Source organism: Lichenostomus cassidix, chromosome 2 (assembly GCF_008360975.1).
Source record: "Lichenostomus cassidix isolate B80296 chromosome 2, HeHo_3.0, whole genome shotgun sequence".
Lineage (NCBI taxonomy): Eukaryota > Metazoa > Chordata > Aves > Passeriformes > Meliphagidae > Lichenostomus > Lichenostomus cassidix.
In genome coordinates, this window is record NC_139482.1 from 8,540,709 (window position 1) to 8,565,170 (window position 24,462).

Consider the following 24,462-nt stretch of genomic DNA (forward strand, 5'->3'; position numbering starts at 1 on the left):
TGCACATAAAAGCTTTGGAAAGGGCATTCTTTGCCACTCGTGCAATTCATTCTCTAAGAAAAGGAAATGGAAAGAAAGATTTCATGTCCAGGGCTTCAGGCCTTTGATCATTTGATGAACATTGGATCCTCAACCTGGGCCTCCAGCTTCTCAGGGCAGACAAAGAGGGCCCCGGCCGCACAGGCTGGGCCGCGGCTCCCGCCAGAACAAAACCTTTGGCGGCCGCACAGTGTGACAGCCTGGGAAAGGCCCACCTCAGCAGGGCTGAGATGCCCGCTCTGCCCTTTGATCTTTCATTTAAACTCCAGCCAAAGCGCCAGGTCAGGGGATTTCGCGTCACACACCCCCACGGGCAGAGGGGAGCAGGTCAAGAACAAAATGGGGGTGACCGATCTCCAAAAAGCCCTGTGACGCCTTTCTCTGGCCAGTTTCACATGACTTGTCTGGCATTGTGAAGCGCTAAGCCCACACTTAAAATGGAATTTGACATTACATGGTACAATGGAGTCAATAAATGGCATTCTTCAGTGCTTTTACAACAAAGTCAACCCTCCCTTAAGTGGCTGAAAGCCCCGAGCTAGAAAATACTTCTCATTTACTTCTTTATGCCAATAAATTGCATATACTTTAAATCTAGTTTTCATTACGGATTCTCACTGCTGATGGCCAAAATGAACTAAGAGAACACTTAACAAAGGTCTACATTAATTTTACGATGTACCATTGCTTCTATTTTTAAAGTCTAGGTTGTCACGTGGCAAGTAACAAGCATTGGAAATATCTCCATATTCCTTCACAGAGCAAAAACCTGTTTTTCCAACGAGCATGAAAAACTAATCTCATCCCACTGAAAAATTTATTTTCAGTACAGCGCAAAGGAGAAGGCAAACATACAACTTCTTTTAGCATCAGTGGCAAGTTCCGCATGATGCTCGCGGGCAGAAAATTCAGTCCATGTTTGATGAGACATGTTAACAGAATCTGGAGAGGAAAAAAAAAAGCTAAAATCTTCTTTCTAAAGGGACCGGATGCCACCATGTCCCAGAGGACTGGAATATTCAGGATGCAACAGCAGATGACTGCAAAGCATGGAGAGTATTTTTAAACTACATTTAAAAATACTGTGTCTGTGTTAGAAGATCTTAAACAAAAACCGTAAAGTGATTAGAATTCAAAGAACTAAATATTGTTTCTCTCTATAAATTAATATGTTTTTACAACTAATCCTTTTTCATTAAACACACATTTGTGCATCATGCCAGATGTGGCTTAAGAACTCAGGTTAGAAATAAAAAAAGGCAAATTTCTTTTGTTTACTTGGTCAGGTTTACATTCCCACTCTCATGTTCCTTCATTCTGGAAACAGTATCCGTATTAAAATTTTGTTTAGTTCTAACAAAGCTTATTTCAGGGTATTTCAAGTACTTTCCCACATGAACAATTTACCAGTCAAGAAAAAATAAAGGAATAGTCCCAATCTCTAGAGAATCTATAGATTGTTCATTTTAAACAAAAAAAAGTGTATGTTTAGCTGACAGATTATTTCCCACTTCACAAAATTACACATCACAAATGAGACTTCTAAGAAACAGAAAAGTTAAATACATTGTTCAATATCGAACAGAGAGTGCCAGAACTGGGAATAGAGATTTGTTTTCAGTCTTCTGTCCTTTTCACTACAGTCTTTTTCCTTCTAAGAAACAAATCTGTGCCAGACATGAGGCCCTGTGTGGCACCAGCACTTCTGCATGCTTTGGTGGCAATGGGTAGCTCCAAAAAGGAAAATAATCACATCTGATTGTCGTGGTGGGGCAGGTGACAGGGGACTGGGCAGCAGCCATGACACAGCCTGGGACCTAGCTCCTGTAATCACTAAATTAGGGTTGTACAGCCCCAAGGCATCTCTTCTAAAAGCTGAAATAACTACTTTAAATGATAAATTTAAAAATTCAAATACTTTTCAACAGCACAAACACACCTCTCATTCACAAAGCATTTGCGTTAGATATGAAAATAAAACTACAGAACATTCAGGAAAGAGTACAATTTGCCTCTAATTTATTCTCAGATTTTCTGTGAATATTGCTCCCCCACTGTTGTCATGGCAACACAAGCACATCTTTCAGTACCGAGGAAGTAACAAGCCTTTCGATTCTCACCTTTGGCCATTTTATTGAGAACCATGTCAATTAGAATGTAGGTTCCACTTCTTCCTGCACCATCGCTGCCAACAGAAAAGTAAAAAGAAAAAATAAAGCCTATCAATGTGCATCTAGACTCAACATGAAGGCACCTGCCCTTAATGCTACAGTGTTAGACATGGTGGGAGAAGAGAGAATGAGGGGTTAAAGGAGGGTACTGAGAGAGGAGAGAAAGCTTGCACTGAATAAACACAAGCTGGTTGTAGAAGATTAACTACTACCCTACATGGATAACAGGGCTTTGTTTTGATTTTTTAAGCCAAGTTTTGTTTATGCAAGAAAAACATTTTAAACAATAGTAGAAAAGTCACTAAACCTAAACCAGGATATCATTTCTGTTCAAAAAATGTACATTTCATGATCTTATAGTCACTTATATATGAGATAAGAATCTCTTAGTAAGTTAGACTAGAACATTATCCGGAACAGTCAAAAATGCCACAGATTGCATTTGAACACAGCAGTGAGAGGGAATGCAGAGACCAAAATACTTGATTACTGAGGATGGCAGTATTTTCTTCACTATATATGAGTGGCTTGTTTTTTCTCTGTACCTTTGCCTTTGATTCTTCCCAAGTAGCAATGACCAGAAAAAAATACTATCTTATAATTCCTAAGAAATATCTTTAACTTTTGTGTATCAATAGCCCTTCTTCAGAGATGTGAGACCAAGCCTCAGAAGGGGGAAAGCTCCCTAATCTGAATGCAGCTTGTGTCCCTTTCAGAGAGCAACGTGTAATTGCCAGCGTGATGCTCTTTTAGAGCTGCTGTTAGCAAACATAATTAAGACTTTAAGTAAAAGCTTTTTTTCTTTCCCTCTCCAAAATTTTTACAAAGGTGCATGTGTGACCCATTAGACTGGTATGTAGTTTTATTAATCAAGCCATTATTTTTATTGATTGCTCAATTTGTGAACAAGAATTAACAAAAAGAAAAATAATAAAACAGCATGAAGCACGTTATTGCATTCTGTTTACAGGCAGGCTATGAAACTTAATTTCTGTAGACAGAGTTTTTTTTTTCTTTCAGTTACTAGATCACTGTTTAGAGAAAAGGAGCTAGTGGTAATAAGTTTTTTTTCTCTGTTCTAAGGGAACAAAGACACAGTCTTATTAGTTAAACTGAATAATGAGAGACAAGACAGCAATCAGGCCCAATAAAAACAAAAAGTGCTGAGCTCATGGTAGATATTTCCATCCATCACAGTAAAGAAAGAGTGAGAATCTTGAAGGCTCTTCATTGTGCATCAAATCGTTCTTTTCTGAGGTTTCCTGAAAGCAATGCAAACAAGGGCCCTCTGGAGCATTCAGCTCCTTGCATCCTCACTGGGCTGAGCCACACGTGAGAAACATGTCCCTCCCTCCTCACTCCCATCCACAGTGAAGTGCCACATGGCAAACATCCTGCCTCTTAGCAGGGCTGCTTTCTCTCTGCATTATCTACAAGGATATTTTTGATAAGTAAGTGCAACATTTTCCTTATAACTCAGAACATCCAATGGCAAAACCCAACGTTAATGTTATTATGGTAAGCTTTTCCATTGAACTGCCTGACAGATTTCGTGTGCATCTATCACATTGTCAGGCCTAAAAATACTCTGTCCTTAAAGGATTACTCAATCTCTGGTCAGGTTTCCACTCCCTGACATTGCCCTCTTCTCACCATGATCTCTAAAAACAAGCAAAGAAGAAATAAAACATAATTGAGTGTTAATAAAATAAAGCAAACTAAATTGGGAGGGCATGCAAAGAATATCTATAATTTTGAAGGAGATGTATGAAATTGAAGTGCTACTTAAACTAGAAAGTGTGGCCATATGTTTTAAAGTCATGGCTCAACCTCTACAAAATCATATGGAAGGATAATTTTATTATGAAAACAGATCCTAAGTATTAAACAGCATTAAAACTCAATTGAATTATACTTAATACTTTTAGTCTACCTCCCTGTTTAGGGATTCATGTAAAGCTTTAATTTGCCCACTTTGTTTATATCTGTGTCAAATTCTTACACATACAGATCTCTCTAAAGCTATTTTAGAAATTGTACTTGCCTGCAATGAACAACTACTGGACAAGAGCGACCCCTGTAGCACTTGTTTACTTTTCTGAAATAAAACAGACACAGAAAATTAATTAAGCATATTATATACTGTTTCTTTAGCCAACTGTCAAAAATAAGCAATAAGAAAATGCAAATATTGCTGTATTTAAAGAAATACTCAGGTTGATAGTTTCCTAATGTAACAAGTTAAGATAATTTTGTTTAAAGTTTGATTCTGCTTTGCTGTCATAGAAATCCCAGAAAACATCCCATTATTGCTGTTGTCTGGGCAAAACAAATGAGCTATTTTCTTAAATGGTTCATGTCTTAGCTCCAAAACTAAGATTATCTTGAGATGCTTTAATTTTGAAGCAAACTTTGAGTTCATGAGCTTGCTCAAAGAAATATCAAGGTGCAGCAAACTGAACACAAAATTAAAATAGGCTATTCCACTCCACTTTGTACAATGTGTGCAGATTTGTAACACAACTCCTTCCCAGAAAGGCAAATGCCAAATCTCCTGAAACACTTCTTAAAAATTCTAAAATGTAATCTTATAACAAATAGTAAAAATAACTAAACCCATCAGTAAGCTTTAGTTCTACTGCTTTGGTTTCCAGCAAAAGTGTTACATATTTAATATTTACACGTTGTTGTCTTCAACAGCTTCCTGGTAAAACGTTCTTAGTGGCAAGAGAATATATTTACATCAATCAATAGAAGTACAGCCCCAGAACAGGTCAGCTGATATGTAAACTCAATGAAGGAATTAACTAGTGCTGAAGCAAACCAAGATACTCAGTCTAAGAATAGAGCCCACAAAATTGGTTTAAATCTATTTAAATTGCCTTACACAAACCAAAATCCCAAGACCTCTCTTTTGCTCTAGGATATATTTTGCATGTCAAGTGCATTATAGGCCAAAAAATTATAAAATATGCACACATATGTTAACAAGGCAAGATGAATAAAGGCTAAAATGGGAAAGCACTGCTTCAAGAAATCAAAACCTTTCATTCAAATTATCTGATGAGATGTTTGAGTTTACTGCAGCTAGAAGGTCTCCTATAAAACCATTTCACAGGGCAGCTTCCAAGGGGTGCCCAGACCCTCTAATAGTCCCCAGTTCAGTGTAAGTGCTACACAGGATTCTGATCACTAAACTGAAGGGAGCTGCTGAAATTTGGCATCAGTGGTATGATGTTATTATGAATTTTAAAGCATAACTAACCTACTGAATCATTTAGTTCTTGGCTGTTCATCTATTCACTAACATCTGTGCTGTGAATACATGCACATATCTTTAAACACTGCTTACAGTATAGCCTGAAGATGCCTAAACTTCTGACAGGGTGTTGGGATACCTGGAACTCAACCCAAACAGGCTATGGAGGTATTGGTGATATCCCATGAAACCATGTTTTCACATTGTTCTTTTTAATACTTAGGATTCTAACCAAACTTGAGAACAATACTAAGTTCTTGTAGAGTTTCTCTTTAAACATTTGAATGCAGGCACTTTTCACAATTCTTACTCTCTTGCTTACTTATGTAAATCACACTTGCAGAGACATTATTGTTTCTATTTACATTCCCTGGGTGTAAATAATTAATTCAGTAGAACAATGTTCTTATTAAATGAGTGGTAAGTCATTGAGAAGCATTGACTTCCAAAGCCAAATGGACCATTTATATGTCCATAAATACATATATATGCAGGCAATACCAAGCAAAGTTTCAATGACTTGGGCTGCAGCAGAGTTTTCACTTGAATGAACCATTGAATTCTTCATGGCCATATCTTGAGGATCAGCTCCTTCTATATGATATAAAGCCTGGTTTGTTTGTTTTTTTGTTTTTTTGTTTTTTTTTTTTTTTGGTATTGTACAGTAAATTACATTTGAAATGTCTGAACCAACATCTGATACAGTCAGTCTGCATTCCCAACTTGCAGCTGGTCATTCTCCCCCCACCCCCATCATGTGCATTAGTAAAGAGTTGTTTTTCCATTTTAAGTATTAAATAAAAGCTAATCACTACAGAGGGGTATTTACCGTTTCTCTTTCTGCTTGTGTGGTTCCTTTGTTCCTTGTGTGGCCCCACTAATATGATATTTGCATGTTGTGACTAGCCATCTACCAAAGTCCTAATATGATTTCAGTGACAAACTCGATCTAAATCTATCAGACCTCTCAGTAAATCAGACAGCCAGAGACACATGTTAGGGAAAGACACCTTATGTTTGTCAGTTTTATTGAAGGCGTTTCAAACATTTTCATTATCACACATTTCAGCAAACACATTAAAACAAAGGGTTTCAATCCAGCTGGTTCATAGCTTTGTCTATATATAGCTTATGAAAATATTTAGAAGTGCAGCAACATCTCATTTCATTCTTAGTTCTGGCTAATGAGAGTGAGCTGAAAATTCATCAGTAAGCAAAGTTCTTGAATGTTGAAGAAAATATATATTATATATATATATATACATATACAGGAAGAATTAACTTAGAAAGAATGATTAGTAATACAAACCAACCCTTGGCTCATTGAGTGAAAAAGAAATCATCATGCAAACCATCAGCAAGCAAAGGTCAGAGGTCGTTAGAGGCTCAGAAAAGGGGTTTCCCACATTGTCCCTGCAGCAGAGTCACAGTTTCCAATGATCACTTTTGTGACTATGCAACTGGGCTCATATTACTAGCTGCAACATCACAAAAATGACACTGGCAACCGCTAATTAGCTGGCAAAATAAGAATTTGTCCATTTTTAAAGTGAGCAGTGTTAGTAAATGCCATTGCACACAGCGAGAAGTGATAGCATAATAGATATATATTTTAAGCAAAGCCCTCACATGTGATGCTAATTATCTTTTAGCTTAGCAGTCCCTCTTTAAAGTGTAAATGTGCTCCCTCTGGGCTCAAGAAATATTTAATGACACATATCAGTGCATGACTAACAAGCTAGTCCAGAGCAATAATGATTGGTTTATTGTTCAAAATGAAATTAGGACTCCAGAAGCATTTAAAACTGACCAGTGGTTTCCGTAGTAGCCTCACCTCTCAGGGACTGTCTTTTGTACAGATTTGTAAAGTATATAGAATAATCTCTTTTTGGCAATTTATTCCTACATTATGAAAGTATGATAGATTATTCAGCAAGGTTTAATGTATCTGCTAGATGCAAAATCATCTAAATCACTGTCTGATACATGGTAAGAGAAATGTAAGCTTTCAGTTTTCAAAGAGACTTGCAGAATTTACTTCAATAAAAATTTTAAGGTCCATATTTCCACAGACTCTGGGCAAGGTAATTTTGGGAATCCAATTTTTCTTGGTGATGAATTATAAAAAATAGAGGGTTGGTTATGTATATGCTTAATTTCATATATGTATGTGAATATATAAATATACACACATATCCATATATATATACAAACACACTGAATGCACATAAAAACATAGATAAGATTAAAAGAAATGAGAGCAGCCCCTTCCTAGCACTACCCTACTAAGAGTATGGTAGCACTGTCAGACATTTTTCTGGGGGCTTTATGACTCAGCTGTCGTAATCCAGCGGAGTTTGTACTTTAAATAGAAAGCTTCAGGTGCAAAACATGTATTGTATAAATGAATTCCAAATACATTATTTTAGCAATAGTGCATTAGTCCTTTTGTCATTAAAAAAGAACAAAAAAGAAAAAAAGGAAAAAAAAAAAAGAAAAAAAAGGAAGATCAGATGACCAAGAAAACTGAGATTCATAGACCAGCTATTGTGCATGCCAAAATTCCTTCTCAGGCGGAATTTTACTATGCATTCAGTACTATGAGTTCATTGTACAAAATCTGCACGTAGCAAATGATTACAGTACCCTACACTGGACTGTGAATACATGTGAAATGAACACTCAGAATTCAATTAAATCTTAACAGGTTCATTCCCATACTGGCTTAAAATACAAAGAATGGCAGCTCCACTACTTTTCTCATCTAGTTATCATTTTTCTTTTTCAAAGTATTGCACAACACTTCTTCAACACGGCTATTTAACCCTTACACAATGTCACTCTAAGAGGCGCTTTCTTGGCGATGTGAACTGTGACTTACAGTAGATCTAATCCTGCAGCTCACGCAGGGACCTCAATCCTTACTGAAGCAAGTCAGAGGCGAGGTGCTCTGAACTTCAGGCTGTACAGGCTCATTTATGCTCTAGTTAGAATTGCTAGCAGATTTCCCACTAACTTTGAAAAGAGCAAAGCTGGATGCTGCACTGGCTCTGTGCTTCAGCCTCACACAGCTTAATGGAACTGATTCACAATTCTCACTACAGAAATTCACTACAGGCAACTTCCTCAGTACCATGAGCAAAGGTAAATCAACCTATAAAAATCATATTAAAGTTGAACCCAGAGAAGAAAACCTCGAAAATTCAATTACAATTTCAGCTCCATCCTATGGCTGTGCTTCCTTGCTCCACTGCTGCTTTTGTGTTGCAACTCTGTAGTATATCCTCACATCCTCACCTAGCCATGGCTCCAAGTGACTCAGAGCAGCTGCACTCCATTACCTGACCTGCACCGTGTGAGATGTCTCTCTGCTTTGAAAAGCCTTGCAATACGTACAAGAATACCGAGTGGATGAAGGGTGGCATTCAGTACTCAATTTTTAAGGGTAGAATTTTGCCAACAGACAACTGTACAACCAGCCAGTGTTGGCTGTACGCCAGCTTCTCCCCTCGGGTGCAGACGCACAACTTCGACCGGCATCAGTCAGAGCTCCCAGCACTCATTGAAAGAAACAAGTTTGGACCTTTTGAGCACTGAGCCCCTCATAATCACTTCAGGGGGTTGTAGATAATATTGTAGAGCAGAGAGAACAACACGCGATCCCACAGGCCACTGGCGGATTGAGCACCAACTCCCCAAACCTCCCGGAGATTCTTTTCATTAGTCATAAGCGCATCGCTGTGGATTAGCTGGTACATGCTAACACCTACACGTGATGCACTGGGCACGGTTTGCAATCAAATGAAGATTATTTCGCTCCAGTATTTATCATGCACGGCTTTAATTTTCAAATTAAAATTTAGATAGGCACAGCAAACATTAGAGAAGGTGGCAAGGACTTTCACAGCTTTTGCCTTTTCATATTTGTATTTTAAAGCCACGTTGACTTTCTTTAAAGTACCAAAGGGTACGCTTTGTCAACATTTTCATCTGCTTTCTCACACTTCCACCTCCCTGCAGCCAAAGGTCTACAGACCTCGCTGTTGGATCCTTAGGAGCAAAAGTCCCCATGGGAATGATGCTATCGCCATATGACTCCATTGTGATTCATTTTTTTCAAGCATGCTCATACTTCCTAACTTATTTGTGAGAGTCCTGAAATAAGAATCCTAGGGGAGCCACACAAAAAGCCTGGAAGTTTCTGAATGGATAAATATTTGAAAAACAAAGAAATACAGAGGCACTGAAGATTATACCATGGGAGAAAATGTATTGATCTCTAAATGGGAAACAAGTATGTCTTAAACCCAGGCAACATCTCTCTGTGAAGCAACACTGAACATCAACCTACTGAAGATATTTATGTTAGTTTGGCACTGTGGCATCACAGGCTGAGGAGCCCCTTTTCACACTAAAAATCTTTAAAGGACAAATAAAAGCACTAGTCTAATTCCTCAGATCTGCATGGTCCTACATGAACCGCCATCCTTTGTGCTTTACCTGCGGAAATCCAGGAGTGATCTGGTGGAAGCAGGAACCCTCTGGTCGTTCCAGCTGAGGAAGTGGAACTGTGTCACCGTGCGGGTCTCGTTCGTCTGCAGGTTCTTCAGGTAGAAGCTCCTCACGAGGAAATCCTCGCACCAGATGTGCTCAGAGACAAGGTTTACCTACACCCACAGGAAGGAACAAACGGAGATCAGCAATTCTGGTTGCAAGTCACGTCTTCAGGATTGCAGGTGTAAGATTTCTGGGATGAAGGAATTGCGGGAAAATTTTATTTTTATTAGCAAATTGGCCAGGATGGGGGGGCAAAATTGATTTAACAAGCAGTGTAGCTGTCAGGAAGGGGTTAGCTGCCATTGCTATTGGATTGAAAACCTAAGAAAAATTTTGACAATTTTAATGCAAAAGGAAAATCCACTAAATTTAATCTAATCATTAATTTAATTAATTTAATCATTAATAACATTATGTGAATACAAAAGATATTTTGTATTGAAAATGTGTTAGACTGGTAGTTGCTTTCTTTTGAGAAAAGCCCACGAATGTATTGTCCAGGTCACTCTTAGAGGTCTCAAAAATATGAGTTGAATTCACATGAGAAGTGAATATTCAGTTTCTTTTGCTATGAAGGAAAATAAGCATTAAAAATGTAGCTTATTTGCAGAGGTCATCTTTTCAGATAATTATTTTATTCCCATTTTAGTTTAAATAATAGTACTTCTTTACAGTTTCTCCACATTTCTTCGCATTTGGCATTGTGATATTATTTTCTTCCTCTACACAGCTGGACCACTGGAAAAATCTGACAGTTGTTTTCAATGTTGCATTGCAACAAAACTCGTGACATGATATTTTGGGCTAGAAATGCAAAGCAGAAAACAAAAATATACATTTGTTGTTGTGACTGAGGCAAGAGATAAAAATAGATAGGATTAATTACTACAGCAGTATAGAGGTTTTTTTACAAAGATTTACATATGGCTATCCTAAGGCAAAATTCAGTAGCTCTAAAACCACTATTTTCCTATAAAATATAAATACACACTTTCATATATCAACCACTTGCAAAACCATTTGAAATGCAAAAATTATTGTCCATTTCAATATTGCAATCTTTCACTCACTATTTACTACATTTTATTCGGTGGGAACTACCTTGCTGTCCAAGCCGCGCTCTGATTTTTTTGCAAAATATCAAACTACTTGAAGGCACACCAAGCGTATTTCAGAGTCCACAGCTCGACTTCCAGGTCAGAGCATCTCCACCAGCATTTTGCCCCGTATGAGATCAGCCCCTGCACTTACTGTCACGTTTGCAAGCAGATATTTTGTGTAGGTACCTCATAGATGTGGTAGAGGTTTGACCCTTCGTCTGGCCAATAGTGGTAGCACTGTTTGACTCCGTTTTCCACGAGGGGTGTCAGCATGACAATAACGACACAGCCGTTCTCCCAGACCATCTGCAGACAAAGAAAGACACCGTGGCCACATTGTGACTGCCTAATTACTGCGTGACATGTATAATTACTGCACTCAGACACACAATCAAAATTTATTCCATTCACAGGAAATTTATTTCATTTTCATTAGACACTTTTACTCTGCAGCTGCCTTCAAATCCCTGAATAAACTGGCACCATATTTTGCAGGCGTCCATGAAATATTAAAGAATTTCCTGCTATTCCAATTCAGGTCATCCACAAAATCTCTCCTTGCTCCTGGTACTGTGTTCAACTGCTTTTCTGTCAAACTTTTAGGTCCACTAAAGGAACACTGAATGGTGCTTGCAGAACACCCATCTATTTAAGATTTGGTATTTAACACTGAAGCAGCACAGACCTGCTAAAGTCACATGTACTGAAACCTGTTTGTGTTCTCAACCCCGTGTCTTTTTTCTGTTTGCCAAGTAGCAAAAGCCATTAAAGTGCTGCATTGCTGAAACAATCATAAAAGTTGCATCTGAACAATAGTAATGAAGAAAAGGCAGGGAAAACTCAAACCAAATCTGTTCTTCCAGGCACATTTTCGATGGCGAAATCATCCCTCCAAATGCACATTTATAAAAATTCGTTGCAAATATCCATTATTTTCCTTTTCCTTCTTTCTTTCCTTCCATTTTTCCTTTGTTTTCTTTCTTCCTTTTTCCTTTTGCTTTTCATTTCTCTTTCCTCTTTTTCTCTTTTCTACTTTATTTTTCTTTTGTTATTTATTTTTTTTCTCTGCCCTCCTCCTTTCTCTTTTCTAGTTCTGTTTTCCTCTTTTACTTTCCTTTCATTTTTCCTGGGGGTGGAAGGAAAGGCCAACTTGTGCTGCAGACAGTGCATTCAGGTACAGCAGGAACAGAGGAAAACAGAGTATTTTCACTGCCAGCATGATCACTTAATAATTTAGACCAGCCACAGAGTAGGATACAAGAATCAAGCACATCCTCAGCTAAAGGATTTGTGGATGTCTCTCACAAACAGCAAACAAACAGAGATGTTCTGGTCTGGCATATCTCTGTTCCAAACACAGCCCATGCCTGAACAAAAACGCTCCTATGAATTAATACCAAGCAGCATAATCACTAAAAACTGTTATTATTATGCTGTACATTGATGTTATATTTGCATACAACTTTCATTGTCTTTTTGCTAGCATATAAAATTACTAAATGAAGAGTAAACTGCTCTTTTTGTGAAGGGTTATGTTTATTTCACAGAAATATTTATAAGCAACTGTATTGACATGTAAATTTTGTCAACAAAAAAGGCCTTTGTCTAAACTGTGCAAAGATGAGATGATACATTCAATTCAAGGATTATTTTTTTTAATTACATATCAAATAAAAAGGTTTCCCATTCATGGATAATGATGTTGTCTTCTCTTTTAAGAATAGCTTGCATATAGAGAAACAAATAACATTTTTCTTCCCCTTTTTCATTTTGCAACATAATTAAAACAACTTTTAAAACCAGCTTAGAATTATTTAGAGGAATGAATCTAGGCTTTACACAGAATAGGGTTATTTATCATTTTGAAAAAGAAGTGGGACAAAAAATTACAGTGGAATTTAAGAATAGAAATATTATTTCTCTTTTAACCCCTTAAAAAGGTTTTTCAAATAAAAATGTCTGTAATTTCCTCATCCTCATGTTAAAATCACAGAATGCCACAAAACCCTTAAAGCATACTTTTAAATTATAGACATTTTACAGACAGATGTATATTTATCATCTGTATATTTTTTGTATTGCATTTGTTTCAGGCCACAGCTGGAAACCTTCTTTATATGTAACGAAGATGATACAGCTTTCATTCCTTCTAACATAGTTTCACCTTTTTCAGCCAGCAATCAGACTAAGATAAGAATTCAAAACATGCATCTTACTTTAAAACTAGCCCCACTAAATCAGTACTTTCATCACATAACGATTTAATGTGCCTCTAGAAGGTATAGAAGCTCATTGAAGCCATTACGAAAATGAGGAGAAACACAGTTTTTATGAGTGTAATAAAAATACAATGATCTAGACCATAAACTAATCATCGAGCACTCTGCTTGTGCCACCCAAGTGTAACATTATAAAAGCCCACTCATTTAGAGAGGAATCCTTACAGTTTGGCAATCCTGTTCATTGGTTCAAAGACAGAGCATTTCATTAGAGAGGGGCTGTCTGCATCTCTGAAGATTTCATTAAGCATAAATCCAAATGAAAGTTAATTTAAACAAACAATTTCAAAGTTACTCTGGGGTATAATATTTCTTTTAGGTCATTGTGTGAAAAGTAGAAGTCAAATCTACTAAATCAAGAAGGCAATACAATCTAGTGCCTCCATTCCTGTTATAAGCAACCATCCCTGGATCTCCTGTGCTTACCACTGAGAAGGGATTTTCACTAAGGCTCACAGCCTGTGACTGGAGGACTACAGCATTTTCTTTGTTTCCTTGCTAATTTAAACATTAGAATGTCAGGCTGGTATCTGCATTTCTTTCTAAATAACACGGAAGCAGCATGAGCCAAGGGCAGTTCACAGAGTTTTACACTGTCATTCATTCACCTCCCCATCTTTAAACAGCTTATGGGTTTCCAGAAGCTACATCTCCCAGCATTGGTCACCTGGCTGTGTTCAGTGTCCAGACATGTCCACGAACTAGAAAGTGGCCCCAAGAAGGTGTCTTGATAAAGAAAGAACAGGTAGCACAGACCTGGTCTGCACAACCCCAGCACAGCCCCTGGAGAAGCACCTGTGGCTACCAAAGAGACATTCCAGCTGGGCTTGGAGAACGATGGAAGAAGTTCAGTTGCAAATATGCAGTAATTCACATACTTCTGAAGTTTGTATGCTCGCACAATGTGATAGAAGAATAAAGAGAACATCAAGTCCTCATGGCAGAGGCTTTTCTTTTTATGTAGAGCCCATCAAAATTAAGCCTTAGACTCTAAGGGACTACATAAACGAAATAGATTTATATATGTATATGTGTGTATATATATATATAGATATAAAAATATAATATACACACATATATATTTGCAATACATAAAAGGAAATTTGTTTAAATCATTTAGCACAGGCAGGTTCATGTTTTTAATTTATGGTAATACTTTTAATAGAAGAAGAAATGTTGAATGGAGTCCTGTGAATGGCAGCAATAAAACCTAAGTTCTGTACAGGAGTTCACTGCAGAGCTCGCAGTGAATGTTTTGCAGAAAAGGGAGGACATGGTATAATTTTGTGTGACATGTCCACCTTCAGCCTGCAGGCCTAGAGAGTAACATGTTAATGATCTTTAATGAGGTTCTGCTGTATGCATCATTCTCAGAACACTTCTCGGACAAGAATAACACCATCCTGTTCCATTTGCTGCAAATTAAAGGCTGAATCCTGCAACCCAAAGAGGAGCAGAGCATTTGAGATCCTCAGAATTCCCTGTTGATGAAATCCATCAAGTGTAGAGACCTCATGCTGTGGTTATCCAGCATTGCCAGCCCCATACAAAGGGCTTCCACATTGGGATGAATTATATTTCGTAGGAATTACTTGAAAAGGAGCACAGAATTGGTTTTTCATGGAAGGAAAAAAACAAAGTCACAAATAGCAGAACCAGTATTACAACACTGCCACAAATCTGATAAAACATCAGTTTTTGATAGTTTATACTTTAAAATGTCCTTGTTTACCAGCTTGTAAATAAAATGGTTAATATGACCCCCTTTTTTTTTCCAGGCACTTCATCACTTTGAAGCTTCTTTCTATAATAAATGATTCTCCCTAAACTCCTTTTTCAGTCATTTCTGTCATTTTAGTGATGGGGAAATGACAAGATATGAGCTCTGCCCAGACACTCTTCATTTAATGGAGACTAGTGGAGAAGTTTCCGAAATGCAATGATTTCAAAGTAGAAAATAGGTGGGATAATCAGTTAAATCCAGCCAGTTCACTAAATATAACATGCTAATCACACCAGCTGTTTTCTGGGAGAGACCTCCGGCAAGCTGCAGAATTTACCTTTTCAGTATTTTAGGCTTCCCATAGAATTGGTACAATTGGTAAATGCAAAGACTTGGAAAAGCAGAGGAACCAGCAAGCAGAACCCAAATAATTTCTGATGATATTTAAAACTCAACATGAATAAAAACAACTCCTAAGAAAACCAACAAAGAAAAGTACTAACCCATGCTGCATCAGATAACATTCATCCCATTACATATTGTGAAAATAATTAGCTCAACTGTGATGTCTTTCAAGCTTAAAAGAAATGGGGATCATTTAACTGAAGAAAAAAAAGTGGGGTGGAATTTAGATTTTTTTTATCAACTAGAACTTCACAACGTATGCCAGTCAAAAAGTCATACAACTCTTTTTGCTAAATATTTTGTTTGTAAATGACACAATTTTCATATGAAATGGGTCAAATTTGGCAAGGTCAGAATGGCTATTTGCAAAATCATAACTGTGCCTGACAGTTAAGCAAATCTGTAGGTTGGAAGATTAATGGTTAACAATCTGTATTTAATTTTAAAAGTATCTGATGGCAGTTGGAAAAATGGCTTCAGAGAGGACCATACAGAAATAGGAGGTTGTATTATGTCCTCTGCTGTGGCAGCAACACTTGTTTGGAAGTCAACAGGAAAGGCAAACTCAAGACGACTGAATGTGTTGCAATAATTTTTGCTTTCTCAGAGAGACATAAACTGCTCTTATTCTTCTCAGTAGACTCCTAACTCAAACCTTATTATTAAATAATTTAAATATGAGCTCTGTTTAGAGTTGCGCTGCTGACAAAACCACATTAAAGAGCAAAAGTCAACCAAAATCATCAGTAATTAGCACTTCCTTTGGTACTGAAAATGTGGAAACTAAACAATAAAGGGATACAAATTTTAAAGGACCGTTTCTAAGTACCTTCTCCATAATTAGAAGTAAGCGTGGAGAAAGCAGACTCCTTCACTGAACGTCTATGGAATTTCTAATGCTATATTTATTTCTCATGGCTTGACAAGTTACTAGAGCTCTAGGGGCTACTGTTCTGTGCCTATGTCTCCCTTGCTGTTTTTCCTTTATTAAATTAAAATATGCATATTTTACACATTGAATTGCTTTCTGTTGGTTTTCATCTGCTCTTCTTTCTGAAGGTGAGAACTGATTAGACATGCAGGAACTCCCATTCCAGGCAAAGAAAACTTGGGAATCAAAACTGCTTGAAAGCACTGGGCCTGCACAGAACAAAATGCAGAAGAATAATTTAGTCTGTAAATTAATTTCAGCACTCACAAAACATGCTGAACTGGGAGCACAGCAACCAGCAATTAGAGCAGAGGAGGGTTTGGTACAGTTGTTCCTACTCAGCCCATGGGCTTGGAACACTGATTTTGCAGGAAGACTCATTCAGCTATGGGGACATGGTCTCCTGCTACTGGGATTTGCCCTTGGAGACCACTGATGACTAACCCTTTTTACAGAGGAAACAATCAACTGACAGTATTTTGTATTTCTTTTGTTGAATGCCGAAACTGGAAGAGAAACCCAAGTGTTGCTCATGAGACATGCAAAGATTTATCATGTCCACAAGACTGCAACTCAGGAATCAGTTCTTAACATGCTGCTGTGATCTGGGAGGAAACCAACAGTCAGTTTTTGTACTGATGCTGAACAGTAGAGAAAAGTGAAAGTACTTTTAGATTAAGAAATGCAGGACTGAGGCAACGAAAAGCAAATGGCAATTGAACTCCCTGGCTCATATTAGGGCTATGGACTTTACTCTTGGGACCCCTTCTGCACTTTACATTCAACAGTCTTGCAACAAAAGTAAAAAATAATCAAGGAAACAGAGATAAGGTTTCCCCAATCACTGTAACCACAACAGCACAAACTTCCACCCCACTGTGGTCTCTTTTTGTTTGTCAGCAAGAGATGTGCAGCTTTAACAAAAAGGGTGAAGAGCATTCCCAGTTTCAAGACTATTTCATGTACTGGCAAACAGTGGAGGAAAGATGGGGTAAGGAAAAGCATGGGTTTCATTCAGAATGAGTAGGATGATGTGTAGGATGATGTGTAGGATGCTTCCTAGAGGAGCAGCCTAACCACAAAGGGGCAGCACTTGAAGTCTGCCTTCCTGCTCCTGTGTCTGACTCGTGCTGTTGATGAGTGGTGTCTGCTCCATCATCCTTGCCAGACTAAGGCATTGAGGGATCTCTTTAGCCTGAGGTACAGACCTATTTAGGCAAAACCCTTGAAATGTTCTGGTCTAAACTAAAAGTGTGGACTGCATTTAATTTAATATCACGATTTACTGTTATAGATGCTCTGTACCTTAGTAAAATGCCCTTCCCTCCAAAAAGAAGGGGGGAAAATTAGGGCAAACGTGGGTAGATTTATGAAAGAGACATGATATCGGGTATTTTCCAGAGGGAAAATTTATGGCCTCCTACAGAAATCTCCATTAGGAGATGACGAACCTTAGCAGACATGCAATTTATAAAACCAGCATAATTAAGAACAATTTTTCAGTGCAAGGACAGCTGGTTCTAAGTATCCTAACTCTTAGAAATAGTTTCTTGCATATTATCATCCCTTGCTTCTTAGAATACTTTGCAAGTTAAGACATGTACTTCATGTCAAATATTTCGTGGAATTATAACCCAGCACATACTGAAAATAATAAAATTTTATGCCTCCAGAATTATTCACAACATGGAACTCCTGCTGCGAAAACTTGTTATAGATCAGAAATGTTCTACATCCTCTTTCTTTTGAATTATGTTCAAAGAGATGTTGAATTTTAATAGCGCTATGTGAAAGAGCTGAGTGAAATCTCACTGAAGCTGCTGGACAAAATCATCACCTTTCATTCAAGATAAATGTAAGAAACAAGCAAACTCTTTTATGAAGCCTGATAACTGAAATTACAGAAGTTATCATCAAAAACAAGAGAAACGTGAAGCATATGGACCCATGAGCTTCTCTAGAAACTGATATGCTTAATGCAGAGAGAGAGCATTAATCAAGGCAAGATGATTAATCCTGATAAGCAGCATAAATGTGTAAAAGGAATAAAGAAACCACCAGCACAGCTCGACAAACTGGCATTGTGATCCTGGTAGAAGAAAAGCTGAAAGAGAGGCTGGGGGTAAAACACTGGGTGAATGAGGTTTGTCAAAAAGAAGTTATTGCCTGTAATTTGATTCTGTCTTTGTTCAAGGAAATAAAACTCTGTTCTTTCTTTGTAAATAAAATGGAACTCTATCAAAGCAAAACCCTGTCCTGAGGATGAATTTTCTTTCCAGCTGAGAAGAAAACAACCCACAGACCTGACAAATTGTTTAACCACTCAGGTAAAAATGGATTAATACCATGTGAGGAGAGTCATCCAGTTTTCGAGAAAGGTGAGGTGGAATTCCCACTGAACAAAAATAGAATCAATGAAGGATGTATTTCTCAGAAATAGTAATTGCTAAAAAGAGATGAAAACAAGACCAGATAAAATTAAAAGAAGACTTAAATCAGCTGGAGGCTTTTCAAAATTAATTTAGGTAGTGGCTGGAAAATTTCCAGAGTGGTCCAAGAGATGACAAGCAAGCAGAGATGAAATCTCTGCTTGAGCCACAAACACAGAGCATCCAGACAGATTAGGAAGCCCTGTGGCAAAACAGATCAATGAGATGACTGACAACACAACTCCTGCAGGCTAGAAAGTTTTCAAAGAAAGAGGTAAGCCAGGAAAGTTGGAACTAACTTGGCACTTGCTGACTTAGAGAAGCTATGCCAAGAACTCAAGGAGCTGGAAAAGTAAACTGGAGTGACACAGATAACCATGGAGCCCTTTTGCCATAAGAAATGCCAGTGTACAACTATTGACTTTTTTATCTTTTTGATTTTTTTTTTTTTAACAATATATACAAATTCGAACACTATCTGAAAATGATCTGTGTCCAGGAGGTTGGACCATCTCCAGCTCAAACATTGTGCCTTTGAAGGAAAAACTTCCATCAAGCTGGTCTCTCAGTTCAAAATGGAAACCCAAAAAACCAGAAAGTTGTAGAGAAAATTCTAAGACTAATGGCCAGATCTAGTGGTGCAAGCTAGATGGGACTGAAGAATGGTGTCTGCTCTTTTCCACCCTACCAAAAAGCCATAATCTTCCAAGAAGTGGTCACTAGTGAGATCAATGGAACTGCTGCCTCTTCAGCCCCAGAGTGATACTAGGCTTGGATCTGCTCACCTGTACTAAGAATAGACTGATGAGCTAAACTAGATGAGCCTGGACCAAGCACCACCAATGTTGTATGAAAAAGTTCTGCCTACTTTGGGAAGGCGAAGGCACTAAGCTAACTATGATCTTTGCTTGTATTTGGGCGACTTGAATACAGTAAATGAGAATGTGATTGCTAAGTGTCTAATAGCACTTGCACTAAAATACTGGGCACTGGATCAACATAACAGGTTTTAGAGGGGGCTGCCAGTAAAACTAGGGAAAAAAGATTACCCAAAACGAAATTATCTATTTGGTAAAACCTACAAAGTATTTTGACATCCTCCAAATCCATTCATAGCAGGCCAGACAGCTTGCTGCTGTGGATGTAGTCACTGATTGGGAGAATATAATGAAAGCTTAAGAGAAAGCAGGTTTAGAAACTATGTCTGGAATTTGAGCTTGAAATGTAGACAGTAGGACAGATCAGAGGCAGTCTGCATTTCATTGTGGGTATCAACTATGTTGTAAATGCCAAGAAAGTTGCCTTACACTTTCAAGTAAAACAAATACTCTGTAGACAAGAGTTTTCTAGAAGTCAGCTTGAAATGCCTACAGGAGTGGAAACAATTCCAACAGGCTCTTGCTGGGGCAGCATTTCAGCCAAGACACAATGAAGTGGCTGATGCCCACCATGCAGCTTGGCTGTCAGGAATCTGAGCAGCTAAATGCCTGCAAAAATAAGAAGCAATACATCTAGTAAATATTTCCATGGAAGGTGATGCCAAGCTCCAAGAGTTTCTGTTGGGCTTGCTAAAGCATGACATTGTGCATTTAGACAAGGAAGAGCAGAACAGTCCCAGATCTCTCTGGAGTCAGTCATTCTTCTCACTATCAGTCAGAAAACTGCTTCACTGAGCACGAAAAAGGGGAAAACAGCAATGCAATGCAGCAACAGCTGGCATTAAGTGGAGGAGGGAGAGGGAGGAGAACTACTGAGAAGATGTATCAGGAATGAATAATTGAATCTTTAAACAATCCCTGGTGGTAGCATCATAGAAGCACCATAAACTACAGAAAACTGCATTCAAGTAAATATCAACGGATTGAGCCCTGACAGGAGTTAAGACTATTTTCCATAGCAAGTTCAACTTTCCTATGCTTTACATTAAAATAGGCACTATTAGGTGAAAAATAAAAATGAACTTTTCTCCTGCAACTGGGCATAAACTGCAACATCTTTAAGCCATGGCTTTTGGCTGGTACATTGGATCTCCTTCATTTCAGCGGTTGTGGATGCAGTGTTCTGTAAGGAGCTCATCTCTCTTGGCCTGTTTATTACATTCAATTGTTAACCTGGCCTGTGTAAAAGGCTTGGGACAGGAACTGGCACATTGGAATTTGATCTGTATGAATTTTAAGAAAAGTGGGTAATGGACCAATCTGGCATAGGTAGATTGTTATGTTGAAGCGACAGACATAATCAAAATGTCAGAAACCACCTTTTCTATGGAATCTAACAGAAGAAACAGTAAAAGGGCATCACATCAGAAATGGACACAGCCACACTCCAACTGATGCAGAACCATGACTCCCAAATGGTTTCTGTGGGGATTTTTACAGCAAATGTGGTGGGGAGCTGGAGTGAACTTTCTGTTTTCATCCATTTCACTGATTGATTACTGGGAAGAGAAATAGCAAAAAGAGCAGAAGGAAAGTGAAGAGTCTTCCACACAAAACAGCAAGAGGAAAGAAAGTAGAGAAAGAGATCTTTTGAGTATGATGTTGGAATGAAGAAGATTGGATCACAGACAAAGAAACAATATTTCAGAGTTAGTCTCTGACTATGCAAACAGGTTGCCTAACTTTTCAAACAGATGGGGGAGAAGAACAAAAGATATCCTTCATTCTGTGTTTATATGATTAATTCTGATTTCTGCAATGCTTACACAAAATGGGCTTTTAAAATGCCTAATTTAAAAATGAGAATATATATTTTTCAACATGTAAAGGGACATTTACAGGTCAAAATATACACAATGTAGATATACACGTATGCAAAAATAAACAATTAAAAACCTGGGCTATAGGAATCATAAAATGTCATTAAAGAATAGCTAACATAGATTTTGATTTTGCATGTGTAACTTAACAAATACACCTTCAAGTATCACGCCTGTTATAAAGAATCCATGTGTCAAGTAAAATAGATCAGTCTTCTCAATTCAGGCTAATTACCAAACAGCAAAGTCAAAAATCACAAGTTATTAAAAAATTTAATCCAGACCAAAAGCTCACCTGACTTCAAGCAGAAAGCATTTGCTCTGCCCTTCTAGAAACCAGTCCCAAAATATCTTGGACTGAGAAATTCAATATCCATACACCCAAAATTAAACAATTTTTTTGAAAATGTCCTCATTTTTCATCAGAAAAAGTAGGAAATTGTGACATGAAATGATTCTTCAACAGGTATCAATGCTCTCTAATAATAGGTCAAGCAAGCAGATGAAGAGATGATTCCAATGACACTTCTGAAATTGTCATATAGACATTCTCTATCTTCAGAACAAAAACTTCTAAATCATAATGCAAACCAAAAGGTAAAAATATATATTCATGCTGATAATAAGCCCTACTTCGTCTCCTCCCCAAGCAGCTTCTGTAAACTTTCAGACACACCTCTACACTTCCAAAGGAATTAACAGACATATCCATCACACCATCACAAACATCTTCCCTGCTAACGTGTGTAGCTCCAAATCTGAGAGCTGCACTAGCACCAAAGCACCTGCATGCAAAGTAAGCTCCTAACTGTGCATCCATAACAACTCCATTAATAAATGACTCTATTTGCCCCAATGCTGCGAAAAATCCTGCCCCTACTTGAACCTATGCAGCTGGGTCCTGACTGCCTGTGGTAAGGAGAATGCCTAAGGATTTCAGCATATTGGGGAACTGGGACATGTGAGGAACAGGTTTCAATGGGAAAATTCATAGCACTCAGTGTTAGGTCCTTTCTGATCTGGAGAGTGACAATGAATTCTGGCTATGCTCTTCAGAAGGTCAGGCCCTCTGAAAATCACTGGATCCTTGGCAGTAATTTAATTACAGAGAGCTGGCACTAAAATATGAATGCTTTGGCCTGAAGTTTGCAGTATAATTTTCAGATCAACTATTCCTTAGCAGGGCTTTTCTTATACACAAATGGCTTGAATATCCATGTGCTAGATTTAAAAAAGACATTTGAATCAAGGTTATTCCACCTACAGTGACTCAAGCACAACATATTTTTATACAAATTACATTTCAAGAAGCACAGGAAAACTTGTGACATAAATTCAAAGAGATGTTTAACTTACCTGCCAGAAGTCAGCAACAGTAGCAGGGAGAGGACCCTGGGTGGCAATATATGCAGGGTTCCGGGGGTCATGGTCCATCTGGAATAAGGAAGAACACAGGCTGGATTTATTTAAAAGAAAATCCCTTTGCAGTGCTAGAGACAGAAAGTATTTGAGGGCAGAACAAGGGACTTCCTAAAGGACTGTCATGTAGCTCCATCCTTTTAGCAAGCAAAGGGTTTTGTTTCTATTTATAAGCTCAGAGGAGAAGTTTCCCCCAAAAGACTGATGATGCCAGATGAATATCAGCACACATGATGAGCAATGTCCCATGTCCTCAATATGCAGAGTAAGATCATTTATGGTGGCTGACAAAGGCATTTATTTGAGATCAGTACTCGTGGTTTCATAGCAACCTAGGAGCCATTTGAAACATTTTTCTACACTGAATGTTAAGAATGCTCCACACATCTAAATATGTTCTCCATTTCCACCATGCCAGTCAAGGGTACATGTCACTAAAAACCAGCAAAAATGGGGAACAAATTCAGTTTCTGGCTTTTTCTGGTTAGCTGATTTATCTAAATGCATGGATTTGGCCTCAATGGAGGAAGTTCTGCTTAAAGACCTTAATTATTACGTTTAATTCAAGGAGCAGAAAATTCACTGAGCAGAAAAAATAAAGAATCTAAGAAACAAAGCCATCAGGAGTAAATAGGATTAGTGTGTTACAATGAATGTTTTCGAACTGATGGGTGGTTTTCTTGGTTCTAAATCTTAGGACCCATTCTGCTGAAAAAGAAGATCTGCTGATAGGATTAAGAAACAAACAAACTCATTCTAACCCTGAACTGGGCAAGACAAAACTTGGAACATAAAGAAAAGAGACCCATTTCAGCTCTGAGATGTGTGGGTGTGACTCAGTGACACTGAAGTCGGTGAGAGTTAACTTATACCCATGTAGCTGAAGGCAGAATTTGTCTCAATACACAATTCTGTTCTATAAGTAAAGACCTGAATAAGAATGAATGTGAGTCACATTTGCATTAACAGGCATCTCCTGAATTTATTCATAGCCTATCAAAATTTTCAGTGATGGTACATGTCAGCGTAAAAGAAGGCACCTCATAATTACGTGCAACATAAAAGAGGGAAGAACCATAAAAGAACAGATGTAAGTTATTCTAACAGAACAACAATATGATGAATGTTGCAAAGAGGAAGGGAACACTTTTATGTTTCTAATTTTCTGATGTATTATTAAGCTGGACTTAATATTAAAATTCTCCGTGACAACACAACACAGGTAAAATGAAGTCACTGAATCCATTTAGGCTAAAAGCTTACTTCTGATTCACCACCCACAGTTATAAAAAGCCTTGACCAGGATGTCTATAACACCATCATTTTATTCCAAGTTTCATTCGAATGCTTCTCTTATCAGCAAATAAATCTTCACAACAAGCAATTGCTCAC

The 24,462-nt window shown here is 37.9% G+C and overlaps 1 protein-coding gene across 3 annotated transcripts in view; it reads right to left on the bottom strand.

Moving 5' to 3' along the window:
• The window catches only part of PTPRN2 (protein tyrosine phosphatase receptor type N2), a 634,777-nt gene that overhangs the window by 23,162 nt on the left and 587,153 nt on the right, over positions 1–24,462 (bottom strand). For all 3 annotated transcript variants that reach the window (XM_085050284.1, XM_085050285.1, XM_085050286.1), the window contains 5 exons: positions 23,008–23,085; positions 11,313–11,432; positions 9,970–10,136; positions 4,255–4,308; positions 2,160–2,224 (listed from right to left, as the gene is read on the bottom strand). In XM_085050284.1, the coding sequence (XP_084906410.1) occupies positions 2,160–2,224; positions 4,255–4,308; positions 9,970–10,136; positions 11,313–11,432; positions 23,008–23,085 (484 nt within the window). The remainder of the gene's footprint in view (positions 1–2,159; positions 2,225–4,254; positions 4,309–9,969; positions 10,137–11,312; positions 11,433–23,007; positions 23,086–24,462) is intronic.